Below are 19,762 nucleotides of genomic sequence, written 5' to 3'. Positions count from 1 at the left end.
GATGGTAACTGGTTCCAAGGCTCACTGTACAATGGGAAGAAGAGCCTACCTACTGAATATGGCTGTTGAGAGAATCAAATTACCGAAATCACATAAAGCACAGACAGTGCTGAAAACATTGGTAGAGGAGTTCCCATCATGACTCAGTGGTTAACAAACACGACTAGCATCCATGAGGATGTGGGTTCGATCCCTGGCCTCGCTCAGTGGGTTAAGGATCTGTTGTTGCCGTGAGCTGTGGTGTAGGTTGCAGACACGGCTCAGATCCTGTGTTGCCGTGGCTGCAGCTGGTGGCTTTAGCTCCGAATGGACCCCTAGCCTGGGAACCTCCATATGCTGCAGGCGTGGCCCTAAAAGACAAAAAGACCATAAAAGAAAAAAGAAAAGAAAATATTGGTAGAATGCTAAATAATAAAAGCATAATAAAGACATCCCATCGCCACTTATACTACTTTCAGCAAAACATATTGGGGACTAATTAGGAAAGACAAGCTGATATTTGGGAGTGACAATTCAAACAGAGGAATTTCGTTCCCATTTTAATCTTCTCTGCATTAAGACACTTCCTCCCCTTTTCCTAAAGTGGTACAACTCAAACAAATTCAACTTTGACTTAAAACCCCTAAGAAAATTTAGAACAAATGTTCCTTTCTAGATGGAAAAGAGCTGTTGAACACATTTTAGACTGATGCAGAACCTAAAGTGGCAGTTACGCCCTAAAAAAATCAACAGCTCCCAGAAAAGAACAATAAAGTGTTGAAGATACTAAATTTACACTTACAAAAATACAACATTTAGACAGTTAAACAAAAATCCCTGAATTGCTTGTCCACGGCATAATACAAACTTTAGTGCAAATAACATATCCGTTGAGAAAGCGTTCGTTTGATCCTTTATACTCAGTAAGTCAAGGCAAGAACTTGGAAATAGGAGATGAAATAAAGTAACTTCCACAAATACAAACTCTGCAAAGTGTTTAACAATAATTTAAATGGAAAGCGTTTTTCTTATGAAAGCATTTTTTACTGTCTCAATTCTATAAACGTATACATCGGACACCTTAGGTAGCTTAAAAATAAATGAAAATACGACTACCATGACTGAATGAAAATATTTTCCTGGATACATTTCTAGAAGAAATAAAACATGTGCTTCAATGCCTTTAAAGAGATTCCTTGACTTTACAGTGCAATTTATTTTTTTAATTTGCAAGAAAATTAATATTTTTCCCTGACAGAGTAAGCTATATCGGTACCCAGGTGGAATTTTCTAAGGTGGATCAGAGACCCAAAAGAAGTGGTAGATAAAGAGAGATAATTCATGCTTGAATCAGCTCCAAGTATAGAGTGATAGGCCATCTGCTATGGGCTCAATTTTTATGCCCCACCCCAGACTCACATATTGAAGACCCGCAATGTGAAGAATTGAGGATTCGGGGGCCTCTGGGAGGTAGTTAAGTTTGGATGAGGATAGAGCCCCATAATGAAGCTAGTACCCTTACACGAAAAGAGAGACAGGGGCGTTCTCTCTCCCCATCTCCTGAGGGCACAGGAAGAGAGCCCGCACAGAGAACTTGGCCAGCATCTCAGTCTCGGACTTGCCAGCCTCCTGAACAGTGAGCAAAGTTCATGAACAATCTGAATGAACAATCTGTAAGGAAACCACTTGCTTTACGGATAGGTAATTCTTACTTACGAAAAGCATACAACCAGGAGTTCCCGTTGTGGCTCGGTAGTAACGAACCCGACTAGTATCCATGAGGACTGGGGTTCGATCCCTGGCCCCCCTCATTGGGTTAAGGATCCAGTGTTGCTGTGAGCCGTGGTGTAAGTTGCAGACACAGCTCGGATCTGGCGTTGCTGTGGCTGTGGTGTAGGCCGGCAGCAACAGCTCCAATTCGACCCCTAGTCTGGCAGCCTCCATACGCTGCAGGTGCCACCCGAAAGAGCAAAAAACAAACAAACAAAAAACACATACAACCAGTTTATCAAAATGTTGCATTTTTTCCATCTTTACTAGGAGACTTGGGAATTTTAACTATGTTTATGGGAAAGAGCATTTTTTTCTTACTTATTTCAGGCAGTTAAAAGAAACCTCTCATATTTAAAAGAAGTTCTATCTCCCACTTCCTCATCAAAACACAACAAACAGAAAATATGAAACGCCACGTCAGAAAAGGATTGTCTTGATGTCCTTACCTTCTTTGTCATCGTGGTGGATGATTGCGTCCTGCAGCATGTCAGCAAGGTTAAAATGAACTTTCTGAGTCCTCCCATGCTTCAGCCTTTTCAGGAGCCCCTCCTGCTTCTGAAAAGCCTTCTCCCTTTCATAGTAAGCTTTGACTTGTTCACAGCGCATGCGTTTCACCAGCCGCTGCCGCTGGCCCAGGGGGAGGGACTCCAGCAAGCACTGGTCAATTTCCATTTCATGGGATCGAAAAATGTTACATAGCTGAAAGCAACCTGAAAGAAACACAATGCGGAAGTCACTAGAACCATGGCCCCAGCCAGGAGAGCGCTGCAAGCATCACCTGTCACACAAGTGGGAAACCCATTCCGCCACCCTGCACAACGCCTACAAGCCCTTTTCACAGACGGCAAGAAAAGCAAAGAGTGACAATGGCTTACTCGAGATGGCATAGTAACAAACGGATCACATAATTCGATGTGAATATGTTTGGCTCAACATAACTATGAAGCACCCTTCCTTTCCCCTTTCTTTAAATCTGTACCAAAGACCTAAACGTTTTCCCACGGCATTGAACTTCTTTGCCTAACGGAAGAATGCCGACTAAACTTTACGGGTTCAGTTGTGGCAGAAAGCCACTCCAGGTCTTCAAGAGCAGCCTGATGGGTTTTGCATGTCTTGATGGCTCTGCTGATCCAGTGTAATAGAACACAGGTGGGCTATCCATGGTTTGTATGCTACAGTGATCATTTTCCATCCATTTACTGCTGAGCTCTCTTCCTTGTGATCAGTGGCACTCGTTTCTAAAAGACCTAAGAATGGTTATGTATCAAGACTGCGCAAAGGAAAGGGGAGTATTCTCATGGCAACTCAAAATCATGGTTGGAATTGTTGCTCTTACAGTCATTGTCTTACTTATTTTATTTATCTATTTATTTCTTTCTGTCTTTTTAGGACCACACCTGCAGCACAGGCAAGTTCCCAGGCTAGGGGTCGAATCAGAGCTGCAGCTGCCAGCCTACACCACAGCCACAGCCATGCCAGATCTGAGCTGCATCTGCGACCTACACCACAATTCACAGCACGCAGGCTCGTTAACCCACCGACCGAGGCCAGGGATTGAACCCGCATCCTCATGGATACAAGTCAGGTTCGTTATCGCTGAGCCATGATGGGAACTCCAGTCTTCGTCTTACGAATATAATGATTAGCAAACTGAGTTCCCTGTCCTGGACCTGAAAATCTTCACTTTCCATTTCCTCTAACCACCACCCCAGACACCTATAATGGAATTATCCAAACCTGTATCAAAAGCAGACAGAAATCTATGGGGCCCTACGGGGTACACAAGCCTTTCAGTGACCTGTTTCTTGGCCATTGGAAGAAGGGTTCAGCGTCCTAAACCCTCCCTGAGTTTCAAAGCGAGATCCAAACAGCTGCTTATCAGAGGAGAGAGGGATGCAGACACGAAGGTAAAGCAGAGCAGAAGCAACAGGGCAGGGCTGCCCAGGGTCCTGTGGCCTCCCGAGGGCTGAACCTAACCTTCCAGAACACATGTCCGAGTTCTTCTGCAGGAACAAAGGCCCCGCCGACAGGAAGCGTGGTAGCTGCAGGCCAAGCTCAGGCCCGTGAAGCCAGAAGGCTGATGAGCGGAATTCCGGCAACATCACCGGGTTACCGACGCCCCACCCGCCCATCCGAGGAAGGGCACACACCCGGCAGAGCGCCCCGCAAATCTCGCCTAGAAACTCTTCTGACGGCCATCAGTGAGTCCCGGGCTTTTGAGAACGAGCCACCCATGCTCCTTGCTTCGCCCTGAGATAAAACTTTGCTCTGCTCCAGACTCTGATGTTTTTTGGTTTGTTTGGCCTCGCAGTGCAATGAGCACATGAAATTGGGTTTCACACGAACTTGGGTTTGACGCTTTTACCAGCGCGTTAAAACTTTGCTATTGGCAGAAAGGGAACGGTCAAGCTCTGAAGAGTCCAGGGTCTGGCTGACAGACCCAGGAGGGTCGGATCACTGTCTGTCTGTTCTTCTCCCGAGGTACTTAGGCCGTAAGTCTCCGGCAAGTGAAAGTAGTTCTGCCTGCGCAAAAACGCGGCTGATCATGAGCCCTACCTGGAGAGATGGCACAGTAAGAGTCTGCTTCACCTTGGGACAAGCGCTCTGTTCCTTTGACAGGACAGCAAATTGTGACAAGGCTATTTTCAGTTCTATTTCACGGAGGCTTTGCAAAGCTTTATGCTCAAAAGCCCCAGGCGCAACCATCCCTCTTGTGCAGATAAAGAAAACTAAGAGGAGAGAGGCTGTGACTTCTCCATGGCCAATGAAATGATTATTGGTCAGTCATAAATGGTCCACCAAGGCTCGAAATAAGTAAGTAAATAAAAGCCTGACTCTTGAAAGCTAGATTCGACATACATATGTGTGTGTGTGCACAGGGTAGGAATTGAGTTTGGGAATTGAGTTGGGGTTGTTCGGTAGCCTTTGACAAAAGCTCAACATTCTAGATCCATGTTTTCATAAACCTGGCCGGGAGTCTTCGTAAGAGTGATCTTAGAAGGACCAAACAGCTGCACATAAAACGCTCCCTCTCCTCTGACCCGAACACAAAGGGACAACAGGGGGTCTGAAATTGTGGCAAAGTGCTCTGGAGTCTGTCTGCTGAAAGCCAAGACGCCGGCCACAAACAGACCACCTGTGTGGGCACATTAACCCTGGGCGGGAGACAGCCTCTGCTTTCCACCTGCTTAGGCAAGTCGGCAGATGCGACTGATTAACTTGGATGCCCAGGACCCCGTGACTTCCCATGACTTTCCCAGCATGTCGGTGGGTGCACAGGGGACCATCAGAGCCACCGAGAAACCTAAAACCACCGCCAGTGTAGAGTGTCCCATGCTGCTTGGGGTGCCGTCCGAAAGGGAAGTTAATCTAATAAACACAACAGCCCTCCCGTCCCTCCCTCTTAAGAGAAGCCTCGTGGCGAAATGTTCAATTAACTTTGGAGGAGTCCGTGGCGACAGCTGTAGAGTCACAGCAATCTCTCTCCCTTATCAAAAAGCAGCACTGGGGCTTGTTCATAAATTAATTTCCTTATGATCTGGAAAATCAGCAGCCAGGGAATCAAGTTTCAAATTCATATGTGGATAAGAAGATATCTATTTTTTAAACACTTTTTTGTTCCATGAATCCCCATGCTTTGATTTTAAATGGCCTAAACTTTGATTTATTTCATGTTCTGGGAATGGACTGGGCCCTGGGATTTTTGGCTGATCATGAGTGGACAGGCTATGTCATATATATGTGCCACATCCATTTGTAAGACAGACACTAAAAATAGTAGTTATGGAGTTCCCGCTGTGGCACAGTGGGTTCATGATTCGGCCTGTCTGTGGGGAGGCACAGGTTCGATCCTCGGACTGGCTCAGTGGGTTAGGGATCCACTGTTACTACAGGTGTGGGGGCTCAGATTCACTCCCTGACCCAGAAACTTCCATATGCTGCAGGGGCAGCCGTACAAGGAAACAACAAACAATGAACAAAATAAAATGGGAGACTTAGGCGAAACACAGTTTCAAGGCGGTCTACTCAAAATCTCTGGAACTTTGTCACCAGGGCACTAAGAACAGCAATAGTGAATTCCTCAGGTGATAATCTGGAGAGCCCCGGTGCAGGACAAGACTCTGAACTGGACCAGGCTGGTGTGCTCCCGGGATGGGAGTCCTGGGCAGGGATTGGGTTTCCATTTGCATGATAGGGTTGATGGAGTTTGGCCTGCCCAGCTACTGAGCTGGGGGCTCTTCCCAGATACATAGCTTAATTCTTTCCCCCACGATTTTGATTCTCTTTGCCTAGGAAAAAAAAACGCATGTGAACTCACACAACTTCAACATTATAGAATGAGTTCATAAGAATATGAGTTCATGAGTATACAAAGACGCATGCAATAAAACAGGACATATCGCCACTGTCACACAGACTATCTGAAGCCAGTTTTCTCTTCTCCTTAGACAAGTGACTGGACATCATTTTTGAGTTTCCCAGGCCAGGCTCATGACAAATGCCATATTCTGTCACTTCTGCCAGCTTGATACCCAGGATCTTGGTAGGGAGCCACCTACCAAGATGGCAACAGTGATGGTGCCCTGGTTCCTGCAAGTGCTTTCCGCCCTTCAGCCCTTATCTTAATTTAACTTCCTACAAGCAAGAAACTAACTTCCACTGTGTTCAGCCACTGACCCTAAGGGCTTTAACTCTTACAGCAATTCACCGCACCCAACCTAGAGGGTGCTGTTGTGAGGAGTTACTTGTTTTAGGGGTAAATGGTGATGGAGGAACATTAACATTTTCTAACGTTTCAAATGATAAGATGCCTCCTTTACTATCTACCAAGTAGGGTGCTGGTGAATTTTTACCAGTCAGCTCTGGTGGGTGGGGCTGGAATCTCTGAATCATCATGTGTTTGCCAATTACCATGGTGCAAATATCCCCAGCATAGCCAATTAAACCCAACCCTGTGACATCACTAAACTCAGAGATGGGACCCTCCAGAGTCAGCGCAGGCTGGCTTCACAACACTGTCTGCTCTGCCTGGTTCTGTGTGCATCATAAAAAAATAAAAATAACTCAGAAAAAGATATTCCAGCATGATTTCCAAGACATGATTGAAGCAGACGGCATCAAGAATTACCCACTTCTCAAGAGAAAACGAATATATAGATAGAAGAGCCTTTTGCTCAAGATGTTTAACTGATTTAAGCAAGCTGTAGTTTGCGTTTCCATAAAAGTAGATAAGTACCCATATAGTTTAAATTTCTTAATCGTCAAAGTCAGTCACTCATAGACAGCAACATTAAATAGTACAACGTTAAATAGTACATAAACTAGTGAAGTTCAAACTGAATTCCAATCTTAGATATAAAATTTCCTATCGATGATTTGGAGCCAAGTACTCAAAGTTCTAAGATTTTTCTTTTAGTATGTAAAAAGGAGTGAATCTGTCAAGCTTTCTGGGATATGTGAAAAATTAGGGAGAGTTAAAAAAAAATGTCTAGCACAAAGCAGGTCCTCGATCAATGGCAATCATCTTATTAGGTACATATTATGAGGAGCTGTGTTTCCAAACTGCATACGTGGGATATGTCAGGAGAAACAGAGTTGCCAAAGGCACCATGCAGAAAGTGCCAAAGTTACCTTTCCTCTTATTTTCTGGAACATTCCAGACCCAAGGTCTCTGCACTTCTGTGCCCCCTTCCAGGAATGTTCGCCTTCCAATAGCTGAAGACTGCGGGCAGCACATTCCCTCCCCCAGGTCTGCACCCAACAGCGCCTTCTTCACAAGGCTCCCACAGGCCACTTCACCTATATTTGCAAATGTCCCCTGATAATACTTTCAATCCATATTCCCTGCTTTGTTTTCCCCTTAGTATTTCTCAGACTGTTACACTTCTACACCAGCAGTTATTATACTAGAAGTCACACTATACTCATACCTATATGACTGAAAAACTTACATATGTTCTCCTTTATTTGTACGCCCACAAAATCAGGAAATTTATCTACTGCTTATTTGGAGCCTCTGGAATGGTAGATATTCAATACTTTTGCTGTTGTTGGATGGAATTGTTTAATGAACCATTTGCTTGCTGGCAGAATTTCATATGTATTATTAGGACCAGATCCAGAATTCAACATAGAATAGATAAATGCTTATCACTTCTGCTTTTACAGAATTGTTTTTCCTCACAAAATGATCTGGCCTGACCCAGTGTAGCCAAATTTACCAATGTATTGAATTTCTTGATCTACAAGGTTACTTTTTTGGGGGGATGGGGGTAGGTGAAATCTTGTATAAATGGCTACCCTGCTGTTCTAGATAAAAATGTACAGACATCTACCAGAGCCAGAAGTCCCCACTTAGCAAATGCGCGTCTCCATATGACAGCCAGAAACCCAAATACATAAAGGAAAAAAACCAATATCTACATTTAAAAATAAATCTGCAACATCTATTAAAAAAAAAAAACTAGTAGGCTCATGCTTTGGCTTTGGAGGGCTCTGCATCATGTGTTGACCTTGAGAATTTATACTGCAGCAAACCAAAAATATAAAGAATAAAGTCAAGGGCACTAGGAAAATGAATTGCTGAAATTATTCTGCTGTACAACTACCAGAAATGCCTTCATCTCAGTTAGGATCAAAATCTTCATGTGACCAAAGCACACTTAATGTGGGGGATTTTTATGCATAGCTCTCCATGACTAGTAAACAGGCAGAAAAAAATTATTAAGGGCATAGATAATTTGATCTAAAGGACATTAATAGAAACATGCACCCAAATTTCAGGGAACAAACCTTTACTCCAAGAATTCATGGATGATGTACAAAATTGACTATGTCTTAGGACACAAAGCAAAGCAAATTTCAACAAACACTGAAGAACTGGACAGGCATTTTCTTAACCCAGTTGAGAACTGACTCTCAACTATAGAAGTGAAGAGATTCCCAATATATTCAGAGACTTAACTGATTCTAGATAAAGCACAGTTTAAGGAGGAAAACACGATAGAAATAATACATTTTTAGAACCAACCATTGATAAAAGTCTGTATTAAGTTTGTAGATGAAACTGGAATAGCTCACAGAAATAAATTTATAGCTCTAAATGTCTATATTGGAAATGAGTATAGTCTTGGAATCAATGAGAAAAGTACCTGTTTCATAGTTAGATAAGAACAATACAAGAAGCTCAACAAAAAAGAAAAAAAATAATAAAGTAAGTGTATAAATGAAATAAAGAGGGAAGACTAGGGAAGATATGACAAATGGACAATATCTAGAAAAATATAACTTAACAAGAATGACTCAAGAAGAAACAGAAACTTGAATAGGTTTATAGTCATTACCTTAATTAAACTGTTACAATCTAATCACCAAAAAGAAAACAACTAAACAAACAAACAAACAATCCATGGCCCAAGCGATTTATAGACCTTTAAGGAATGAGGAGACTGTTTCCCCAACTCTCCTACACAGAATAGAAAATATGGAAATTTTCTCAACTCATTTTCTGAGACTAGCAGAAACTTGATACTAAAATGAAATAAGGACATCACAAAAAGGGGTTACAGATCAATCTCATTATAAATGCACATGTAAACAGCCTGTGTGCACATTAGCAAAATGAACCAAGGGGTGTGCATTTTGTCAATGGAATGGAAAGATGGAATGGAAAGGTTTCTCAGAACCTCTGTGAAAGTACCTCATCACTTTATCTTCTGTTTCAAATTTAGAAAAAGGGAGGCCCTCTGTCATTGCCTCTATTCTACCTCAAAATGAAGGTTTTAATCAAGAGAAGAAAAAAGGAAAAATAAATAATGGACGTAAAATGTGGGTAGGAGGAGGGGAAGTATCAGTTATCACTGTAAACATTGCTACCCACATAGAAAAATCAGCACATTCTAGGACTCAGCTATTGGAACTGATAGTTCGGAATTACAGTCATCATGAGTCAGCACACACACAGAAGAAGAAAGCTCCATTGTTCCTGGTTCCATACCCAGACCCCCCTTTCCTGGGTGTTGCACCCATATCCTCGGCTGCTCTGAGTATTGGCTGGTAATCACTTGGCGTTGTTCTATTCTGGAGAGTATTGCCACAAAGAAGAAGTCCATGTGCTGATCACACGTCCTGCCACCCTCTCCCTCACCTAGCCTTTAATGACTCCTTCCTGAAAGCCACTGGGGAGTCTGGGTCTTCTGAGCATGAGCTGCCCATTCTCCATGCTGGGTGTCCTGCAATTAACACTGTGCTTTCCTTCACCATCTCAGTGTCAGTGGATTGGTTTTACTGCACATTGGACAAGGGACCCAGGTTTGTTTCTGGAACAAAAGTAGAATGGAGCTTACCAGGAGCTAGGGGAAGAGGGGAAGAAGGAGTCATTTAATGGGTGTAGGGAATCATATTTTAAGGATAAAAACGTTTTGCATATCTGTGGCACAGGAATGTGAATATGCTTCCACTGTTGAACTGGACACTTTAAAATGGTTAAGGTGGGGGAGTTCCCATCACGGCTCAGTGGAAACGTATCTGACTGGCATCCATGAGGTGCAGGTTCGATCCCTGGCCTTGCTCAGTGGGTTAAGGATCCAGTGTTGCCGTGAGCTGTGGTGTAGGTCACAGATAAAGCTCAAATCTGACATTGCTGTGGCTGTGGTATAGGCCAGCAGCTGTAGCTCTGATTTGACCCCTAGCCTGGGAACCTCCATATCCCAAGGGTGCATCCCTAAAAACACCAAAAAAAAAAATTTTGTTACAGTGGTAAATTCTATTTTCCAGGTTTGTTTGTGTGTTTGTTTTTACCACAATAAAAGAAGTGGAGAGGGGAGAGAATAAGGCATGCAGGGCTGCATCACAGGAGATTTAAAAATGTACACATAAGTCTTTTGTAAAAAATGTAGTTGCAAACTTAATGTTTATTCCACTTTATACAAACGTCTTCCATGAACTCCATGAAAGCAGTTGTCTGGAAAGGAAGTTAACATGCTTACACATGGATGTTGCATGAGCACACACCATACATACACACACATGATTATATCTTGGCACCCAACAACTCTCCTACCAGAAATTTCATTCTCAGAATCAATTGTTATAACATGATTCCAGAGGTATTTTTACTGCATATACAATGATAATGAAACAAAGGAGCAGTGAGGATTTGCAAAGACAAGATTATAATCAGTTTCAATATACTCCCCCAGAGCCTTAAAAAAAACACACTTTGAAAGCACTGAAGTCTTTTTAAAAAGTGCTAGATCTTAACATCCTGGTGATCAAGCTGTGGATCCATATTTCTCTTCACAAAGCAAAAAATAGTACAAAGAAATCATATTTGGGGAAGAATAGGTGTTATGCCCTAAAATATCTCAGGATTTAGGTCGACAATGCCTGTCTCATGTAACCCTGCACTGAAACTTTTTGAAAAATGGAGAAATATACTTAATTTAAATTCTTCTTAAGAAAATCAGGAGTTCTCATTGTGGCTGAATGGTTAATGAACCCAACTCTAGCATCCATGATGACGTGGGTTCGATCCCTGGCCTTGCTCAGTAGGTCAGGGATCTGGCATTGCCATGACCTGTAGTGTAGGCCAGCAGCTACAGCTCTGATTAGACCCCTAGCCTGAGAATCTCCATGTGCCATGGGTATGGCCCTAAAAATACCAAAAAACAAAAAACAACAAAAAAAGAAAATCAACAATATTTTTCATTTCACTAATGACACTGTCAAACTTTTTAAGTTATGTATCTAGACCATTTCTTTGATTTCTATTCAAAAATGTTTTCTCTTTAAATTAAAATTGGGAGTTCCTGTCGTGGCGCAGTGGTTAACGAATCCGACTAGGAACCATGAGGTTGCGGGTTCGATCCCTGCCCTTGCTCAGTGGGTTAACGATCCGGCATTGCCATGGCTCTGGCGTAGACCGGTGGCTACAGCTCTGATTCGACCCCTGGCCTGGGAACCTCCATATGCCACAGGAGCGGCCCAAGAAATAGCAAAAAGACAAAATAAATAAATAAATTAATAAATAAATTAGTTAATTAAAATGGAAGTGAAACAAATAACACATGACATAAAAATTACTGCATAAACTAGAGTATATTTTTTGCACATCAATCTATATCTTTCTACTTTTAATATTTTTATTACCACATTTCTTTAATAAAAAGGGATTTGATTATGATAACTAGCATTTCACTGGAAATAGATTTACAGTCATAATTCTTTTCAGGATTTGTTTCAGGGTAATGATAAAACTGGATACTGCCACCTTGAGGTGGGGATGGTCCTTGTGCGTGATCCAAGTGGACACACGTGTCCAATCCAGTCTACGGTAGTGGAGGGTACTGTGTCACAAAGACTCTGTCCTGTGTTATTAAGAGTCCCACCATCAGGCCCATGGGCTGATGCCCAGCACCTTGGTTTACCCTGATACACAGAGCAGGGACTGATCAGGTTCCTTTTCAGAGACAACCCAGCAACATTCAGGATCTTCAGATCTTCAGGTTTGAAGTCCTATATTTGGATATCAACCATTACCCAATACACACTCAGGGATAATTCTCTGGGGAAGTCTAGCCTCTTTAAGATCAGAATTGCTGACTGGGGGCTGTTCTCAGATGCTTAGAATGCCCTGCCATATTGCTAAAATCAAACCCTGTCTTTTCCTGAATGCCCCTGACTGTCCAAACACCATGCTCCCACCACTGGGTATCTCCAAGATTTAGAACAGAAATCACTGCCCTGTCCCTTCCAAGAGAGCAATGCTATGACATTAAAAGAGTCTCAGACAAGGATGGGTTCCTGGGTAGTTCAAAAGAGATGCTCTCTTACTTCACTTAGTATGAGAATCTCTAGTTTCATCCATGTTGCTGCAAATGGTATTATTTTGTCCTTTTTATGACTAAGTAGTATTCCACTGTATATATATATATATATATATATGTACCACATTTTCTTAATCCATTCATCATACTAAGTGAAGTAAGTCAGAAAGAGAAAGACGAATACCATGTGATATCACTTATAGCGGAATCTAAAATATGGCACAAATGATCCTATCTAAAAACAGAAATAAATCATGGACATGGAGAGAAGACTCGTATTTGCCAGGACGGAGGGGGAGAGAAGGGATGGATGGGGAGTTTGGGGCTTGTAGATGCAAACTATTAGATTTAGAACAGATAAGCAATAGGATCCTGCTACACAGCACAGGGAACTGTGTCCAGTCTCTTGAGTTAGAACATGATGGAAGATAGTATGAAAAAAAAAAAAAAAGAATGTATATAAATATAAATATGTGTGTGTGTGTGTTGCTGGGTCACTTTGCTGTATAGCAGAAACTGAAGAGACATTGTAAATCAACTATACTTTAATTTAAAAAATTTTTGGTAAAAGTTGAAACAAACAGAAGAAGAGAGAGAGAGACAGTCTCTTTGGACTCATAATTAACACAATAGATTTCCCTACTCTACCCCCCCACCGGACACCCTGGGACCCTCAAACTAAACAATCTTCTGTTCCGAATCCACATCTACACATTCCATCCTTAGTCAGCATCTTCAGTTCTGGCTGGAAGACTCAGCTCACTGATTCCTGCTGAACGGTGGGTTTCACAAATTCTCTGGTGTTCAGATTTTCCGAAAATGGGATGCCTGTCGATTTCAACACACAGGTTCCCTCCTAAGGAAACAGAAGCCATGCCTGGCTCGGGGACCCCATCTGTCAGTCCTGCAGCTTCCTGATGCCTTCAGTCCGAGTCCTAAAGCAACCCTGTCAAACAAACACTGGGTATGTCAAGCTCAAGGTCAGTGAGCACACGCTTTGTGGGCTTTATCAATGTTAATAGTTCCTCTTCAAATATCTTTTTTTTTTAATTCAGAAGCCTGTGTGTATGTGTCCATACAATCCTAGATTCAGGGCTGTAAATTATTTTTTTAATGTCATCATTTTCCTGAGTCTTGCAAAAAAAGATTTATTTTAAATGTTACTTTGATGTAAAATATTTGATGTTTGGTATTATTTAGATATAAAATATTTTCAGTGCTGAAATGTGAATTTCACATACAATACTTAATGTTGGCTTGAATAGAATCTGGTTCCTCCCCTCCCCACCCCATTTCTTTGAAACAGAAAAACTTCAGGGAAAATTCAGATGCTAAAATCTCTATTATCCTTTCTATATTAAGAAACTTTCTAGGTTATCATTTGTGTTTTTAAATGATTACATTGCCCTTCACAGTAATTTGTAAGACAGTCAGATGAAAGAAATTCTTCAAGGTCAGTTTAAAACTCAATGTCAGCAGAGCTCCTGCGGTGGCTCAGTGGTTAACGAACCTGACTAGTACCCATGACCATGTGGGTTTGATGCCTGGCCTCACTCAGTGGGTTAAAGATCCGGTGTTGCCACGAGCTGTGCTGTAGGTCACAGACATGGCTCGGATCCCACGTTGTTATGGCTGTGGTGTAGGCTGGCGGCTGTAGCTCCGATTCGCCCCCTGGCCTGGGAACCTCCATATGCCTCGGGTATGGCCCTAAAAAGACAAAAACAAAACAGAAAACAAAACAAAATCTCAATGTCAGAATGAAGGGTACGATTCACAGATAAATGTTCCTGGGTCCCACCTAAGGACTGGCTTGCTCCCAAGTCTTAGTGCATGACACACGTTGGCTCTGGTCTCTCACCATTCCATTCTATTAGGCAGACTTTTCAAACATATGTCCATATCAAAACTAACACAGAGTAAGCATGTAGCTGTTAAAACTAGTCAACATTTCTGAGCCGATGATCGAAGGGCTTCAGCTTGCCCACTGAAGTTCACTACTAATTATTCCTAGTTACGAATTAGTGCCTTGTACACACCTTCCATCTGGCTACTCCACTGTGTGGGATCTGAAACTATCACTAACTACCCAGAGCGGCCGCTATTTCTTCCAGGAGCACCGCCCTTCTGGGCATCCCTTCTCCTAGCTCACCTCATGGGGTCCTAGTGGGTTGTCAAAAGGTCGTCCAACTCAACTGCCCCAGGAATGACCGAGGTCGAGCCCATCCCAATGGCTGATACACTGAGGATCAGTGATTGGTTCTCGTGTGGGCACATGGTCCTGGAGGGACCATTCTGCAACCTTCCATGAGATGTGCTAGATGGACTCTGGGAGATTTAAAAAAAAAAAAAAATAGACCCAGTTCTTACTGTTTTAACGTCAATTTCCTGGGAAGTAGGTATGTGTTTCTTATCTTCTGAGACAGAGAAAGGGAGGCAAAACCAGAAAGAGATGAAAAAGAGCGACAGGGAGAAAGAGTAAATGGTATCAGTTAAAGCCCCAGATCCCAGACTCAACAGTACCTGAAAGCCAACTAAATTCAGACTTTCCAGGTGTGTGGGCCATTTCCCAGATATGAAAGCCAATCAGTTCCCTTTTGTGTTTAAACCATTATGAGTGATTTTTCAAGGGCAACTGAGTGACTCATAAAACATACTAGTCCGTGAGGATCTTTTCTTTCCTGTTCCTAAGGGGACATTCCTTTTCACCCGTCCACTTTCCTTCTCTTCTGCCGTGAATATAGACCTTGTTTCCACAGTAAAGGCCAGGCTTAACTTTCACATTTCATATATATACATATAACACCCAAGGAAAGGGTGTCCATACAAAAACCTTAGGAAACGTAGAGGCCATTTCAACACATTATTGTGGACACTGGGACAATAAAGAGAAAGATTGTTAAGACACAGTTTTGTTACAGAATATTAATGACAGTCATTATGTGAATTGATTACACATTGACGATTCATGTTCATTTATCAAATATTAGTGTAGGTGCCATTAATATGTGTCCAATATTGTTCGTGTGAGTTTGGTTTTAACCTAAACCAGATTTGTTGTGTGATCAGGCCTCTGCTGCCTGCGGGCCTCTAGACCAGCCTAGATCTGGCGCAAGTGAGCCTTGCCCACGAGCCAGGTCTGACAGCAGAGGTGGGTGAATGGATGATGGATAAAGGGAGGGAGGGATGGCGAATGGATCGACCAACTTTCCCAGACACCCATGAAGTGACTAAGGGTGATCGTATCAGCTACATTTTTCTTCTCTTTTTTTTTTTTTTTTTCTTTTTTTTTCTTTTTCCGACTGCACCTGTGGCATATGCAAGTCGAATCAGAGCTACACCACACCTCCTGGCAACACCAAATCTGAGCTGCATCTGTGACCTATGCCACAGCTTCATGCAACGCCAGATCCTTAACCCACTGAGCAAGGCCAGGGATTGAACTTGCATCCTCACAGAGACAACATCAGGGTCCTTAACCCACTGAGCCACAAGAGGAGCTCCATACCAGCTGTGGTTTTCAAACAAGGACAAGTATCAGGCCCAAGAGAAGTGACAAGTCAAAGATGAAAATAACTAGAAAGTCGATGAGACACCCTCAGATGGGCCCACAAGCTCCAGGTGAGACTCCCCGACGGCTGGCTTTGCGTCCGCATTGGCCACATTCACAGTCTCAGTGCACACCTGCAGGCCTTGCTTTGCTGGTACGTGATGGGTGGTGTGCTACACGGACCCCTGGAGAGGAAATGAGGAGGCTAAGACTTGTCCAGGATCTCACAAGAATAGAGAAGCAGGAGCAAAGCGCAGCCCTGCACTGGCTCCACCCATGAGTGTCCTGTGGAAAGGGTGTAACCGCAGCTCCCCGAAGCTAACCTAACAGGAAAAGTTGTTCGGAAAGGGAATAACGAGCTAGAAATTCAGGAAATGCTTCAATCTCCAAGTGGTTTTCTCCGCCAGTGATGCTCCACAAAGTGGACTTTTATACGCTTGAAACACGAGGCTCCAAGAGGCTCGGCCTCCAGCCACTTCACGTTTGCCCTCGGCCCACTTCATCAAGGGTTTCTCCGTTTTCTCCTAAGAGCCTGGATGAAGATTGGCCAATGGATTTCCATAAAGCCATCCATTAATTTGTATCGGGCTCTCCCATCACTCTTCATTTCCAGATAATAAATAAGCAAGCTTCTTTCACCTTTCCTTGTTCCAAAGACGCCAAAGCTTCTTGCCTCTTAGTTATCCTTCCCTGCAACTAGTTCCTAAGAGCAAAAGACCTTTCCAAGCCTAATGAAACTAAACTGGGGGCAGCTTTAGAAGGTGCACTGATTCACCAAAGTCATCATGTCTCTTTTGCATTTTAGTGTCTTGCTTTAAGGTGTAAAGAAGGTCCGATTAGCTTTTTTAACCACAACAATCTGTGCAGAACACATATTTACTGAACTGTCCATAATGACCCGCGGAGAGTTTTCTGAAGACATAAGTCAACTTAAAATCCAACAGTTTAAGAATCATTTAAATGGACTCTGCAGCAGCTGTATGTGACACTTCCTTCTTAGAAAGGAAAACGTAATTCGATTGTGGTTTGGAACAGAAGTTTTCAAAGCATGGTACAAACAGGGTCATTCTCCTGGAAGAGTCAATGGTATTATAGGTACTGGTCTAGCAGAAATTTATTTCTAAGAGTTGTGAAACTCAAGGTTTGCTTTCTGTCAAAGCTCTTCGAAACTGCCTTGCCATCAACATTATTCTCACTGTCATTGTGATTTTAGTTTCTCAAGTGATTAAACTATGCTCAAAGATTCGAAAGCGCAAAACCACAAAACAGCCGGAACACAGAGCCTTTAGTGATGGCAGGTGTGGAGGCACAGAGGAGTTTGAGTTTACAGACACGAGGCAGTAGATTCAGGGAACTCAAAACTACCCAAGTATTTCCTGTCTTAAAAGCAAACACCTTTTGGTAGCACCACTTCTCTGTCCAATTGCTCTTTACTTCCTCTTCCATTTAGGAGGGACCGGCTCTCACCTCTTAGGTCTCCCTTCATTTTGCTTTTCCGAAAAAAAGGTGTCCTTGTAACTCGGACTCACACTGAGTCAAATGAGGCAAAGATTTTGAGATAACTGGGGAACAAAAAAGAGAGTTTGACATTTCAATGCAGTAATTGCATGGAAGCCAAAATGCACCGACTGAGTGGTAAGACATTGGAGGGACATACACATCACTGAGAAGTTTGGAAGTAAGGAAAGTGGAGTCATGGGATATTCTCTTGAGTCGGTAAGAACATCGAAGTAAAAAGCAGTACTCACGGAGAAGTCTGGGAAGTAGTAATGAAACATTAAACAAAAGTATTGACTTCTGAGAGCCTAGATTCTCTGAGTCAACCACATGCCCACCCCTGCCCCAGGGCCTTTGCACTTGCTGTTCCCTCTGCTGGTCACACCCTTCCCACACATCTTCACATCCTGCCTCCCTCACTTTATTCAATCGTTCACAGGTCACATGTTGAGAGAGGTCCTCCCTTAATGACCAGTTTTAAATTGTCCCTTAAAAGTTCCCAGCTCACTCAGTAGCTCTTTAAACTTTTTAATTTTCTTCACATCGGTTGCTGATACCAAACACTTTTCTCCACCTCTCTTTACGTATTTACTCTGTCTTGTTACTGGCATGGGATTTCAGGATGGGGGGATCGGATCGTAGCTAGCTTTATTCTCCGTGTATCCTTAGACCAGTGCTTGGGAAAGTCTCGAGCTCCTAACGTTCCTTGAATTAATTAAGACAGGAATTAGTGAATGAAAGAGGCAGAAGGAAAATGAAACCAACTTAATGGATCCAGCTCAGTTTAGTTGCCATGACAAGTTTACGTTCCTCGGGTGACACTAAGTGTGAGTCAACCACTGGAAATATACGGAGTCCGCTTTCACTCACCCAAAGAACCTACGGAAGAGAAGACGGCGCATTGCATTAGCGTAACAGATGTCAAGGGAGGAAACGGGTGTGGAACCCGCCAGATACAATGACAAGCCTTTAATAATGCAGTGTCGGCACTGAAGCAACATGCAAGGTGCATCGCGGATGGACCAGAGCACAAGGTGCCACGCGTGACACTGCGAGGGTCTGCAGAGAAGTGAATGATGCGAGCAGTGCCGCCGACTGCGCAACAGGCATATGCCCTAGTCATTCGTTACTTCATACTCTTCAACTCTGCTTCTTCACTTCACAACCGATGACACAGGAAGGATAGAAACAGCCATAAAATACAGACAAATAGATGGTTAGAGAAAGAGATTTGTATTTGAATATAGAGATGTCCGACATGAAAAATTTATCTTTAGCAGCACATTTAATGATTTCTATCTTGTTCTTAATTGTGTTGCATTTATATATTTATTGCTGGCATCAGTTTTACTTCTTTTCTTTTATTGAACATTATATGTTATATTGAACATATATATATTATATGTTCAATAAAATAATATTGATAATAACATATTCTTATACAAAATACTCATATAACTACCAATAGATTGTCATAAATGTAAGTATCAGTTTGGAGCAATTGTGTTATGTATTATACTTTATTTATGTAGTAGAATTACGGATACTACTGACTTATTGATCTTATTCCAATATACTATTACATTTAAATTGCTGAGAAATTGTTTTTAACCTGATTGGGAGTTTTTTTTTTAATTTAAGACTAGGTGAATAGTTTTAATATTGAATGAAAAAAAGTAAATATTTGAGAATACCTAAGAAAAAAATGAAAAAATTAATCAGAAGGGATTTGCCTTATGATATATTAAAGTAACTATAAAGACAGAGTAACCAATACAGCAAGACCATAAACTAGACAAATGGATCAATATAACTTAGGAACAGGGAACAGATGTAAGTACATTTAAGAATTTAAAATGTGACAAAAATAGAATTTCAATTTGATGGACACGGTCCATGCAGGAATGGAAAAGAGAAAAAAAGTGACCCTCATCTTGCAACACACAAACATCTTAATTTTATAAGGATCAGAATTTAAAATATAAAAATTAAGTTTATAAAAGAGGTAGGGAAGGATCACTTAGCTTCAGGAAAAACTGACAACCCAAAGAAATAAATGAAACCAAAACCTGTAATAGAAAAGAGCGATATCATTCCCATACAGTAATTAGAAAATTAGATGCCAACCAACACCCAAAAC

The 19,762-nt window shown here is 42.2% G+C and overlaps 1 protein-coding gene across 9 annotated transcripts in view; it reads right to left on the bottom strand.

Moving 5' to 3' along the window:
- Positions 1-19,762, bottom strand: part of MYO16 (myosin XVI) — a 539,824-nt gene that overhangs the window by 416,276 nt on the left and 103,786 nt on the right. For all 9 annotated transcript variants that reach the window (XR_014819944.1, XR_014819945.1, XM_084982290.1 and 6 more), the window contains one exon: positions 2,199-2,462. Coding sequence is in view for 7 of the 9 variants with exons in the window: in XM_084982290.1 (XP_084838416.1) it covers positions 2,199-2,462 (264 nt within the window). In the remaining 2 variants the exon portion in view is untranslated. The remainder of the gene's footprint in view (positions 1-2,198; positions 2,463-19,762) is intronic.

Source organism: Sus scrofa, chromosome 11 (assembly GCF_054392235.1).
Source record: "Sus scrofa isolate SSC_HxYL_T2T_F1_AM1 chromosome 11, Sscrofa_HxYL_maternal_Yorkshire_Landrace_v2.0, whole genome shotgun sequence".
In the NCBI taxonomy this organism is placed as follows: domain Eukaryota; kingdom Metazoa; phylum Chordata; class Mammalia; order Artiodactyla; family Suidae; genus Sus; species Sus scrofa.
Note: the sequence above shows the minus strand (reverse complement) of the source record. Positions and strands in the feature narration are given on the sequence as shown.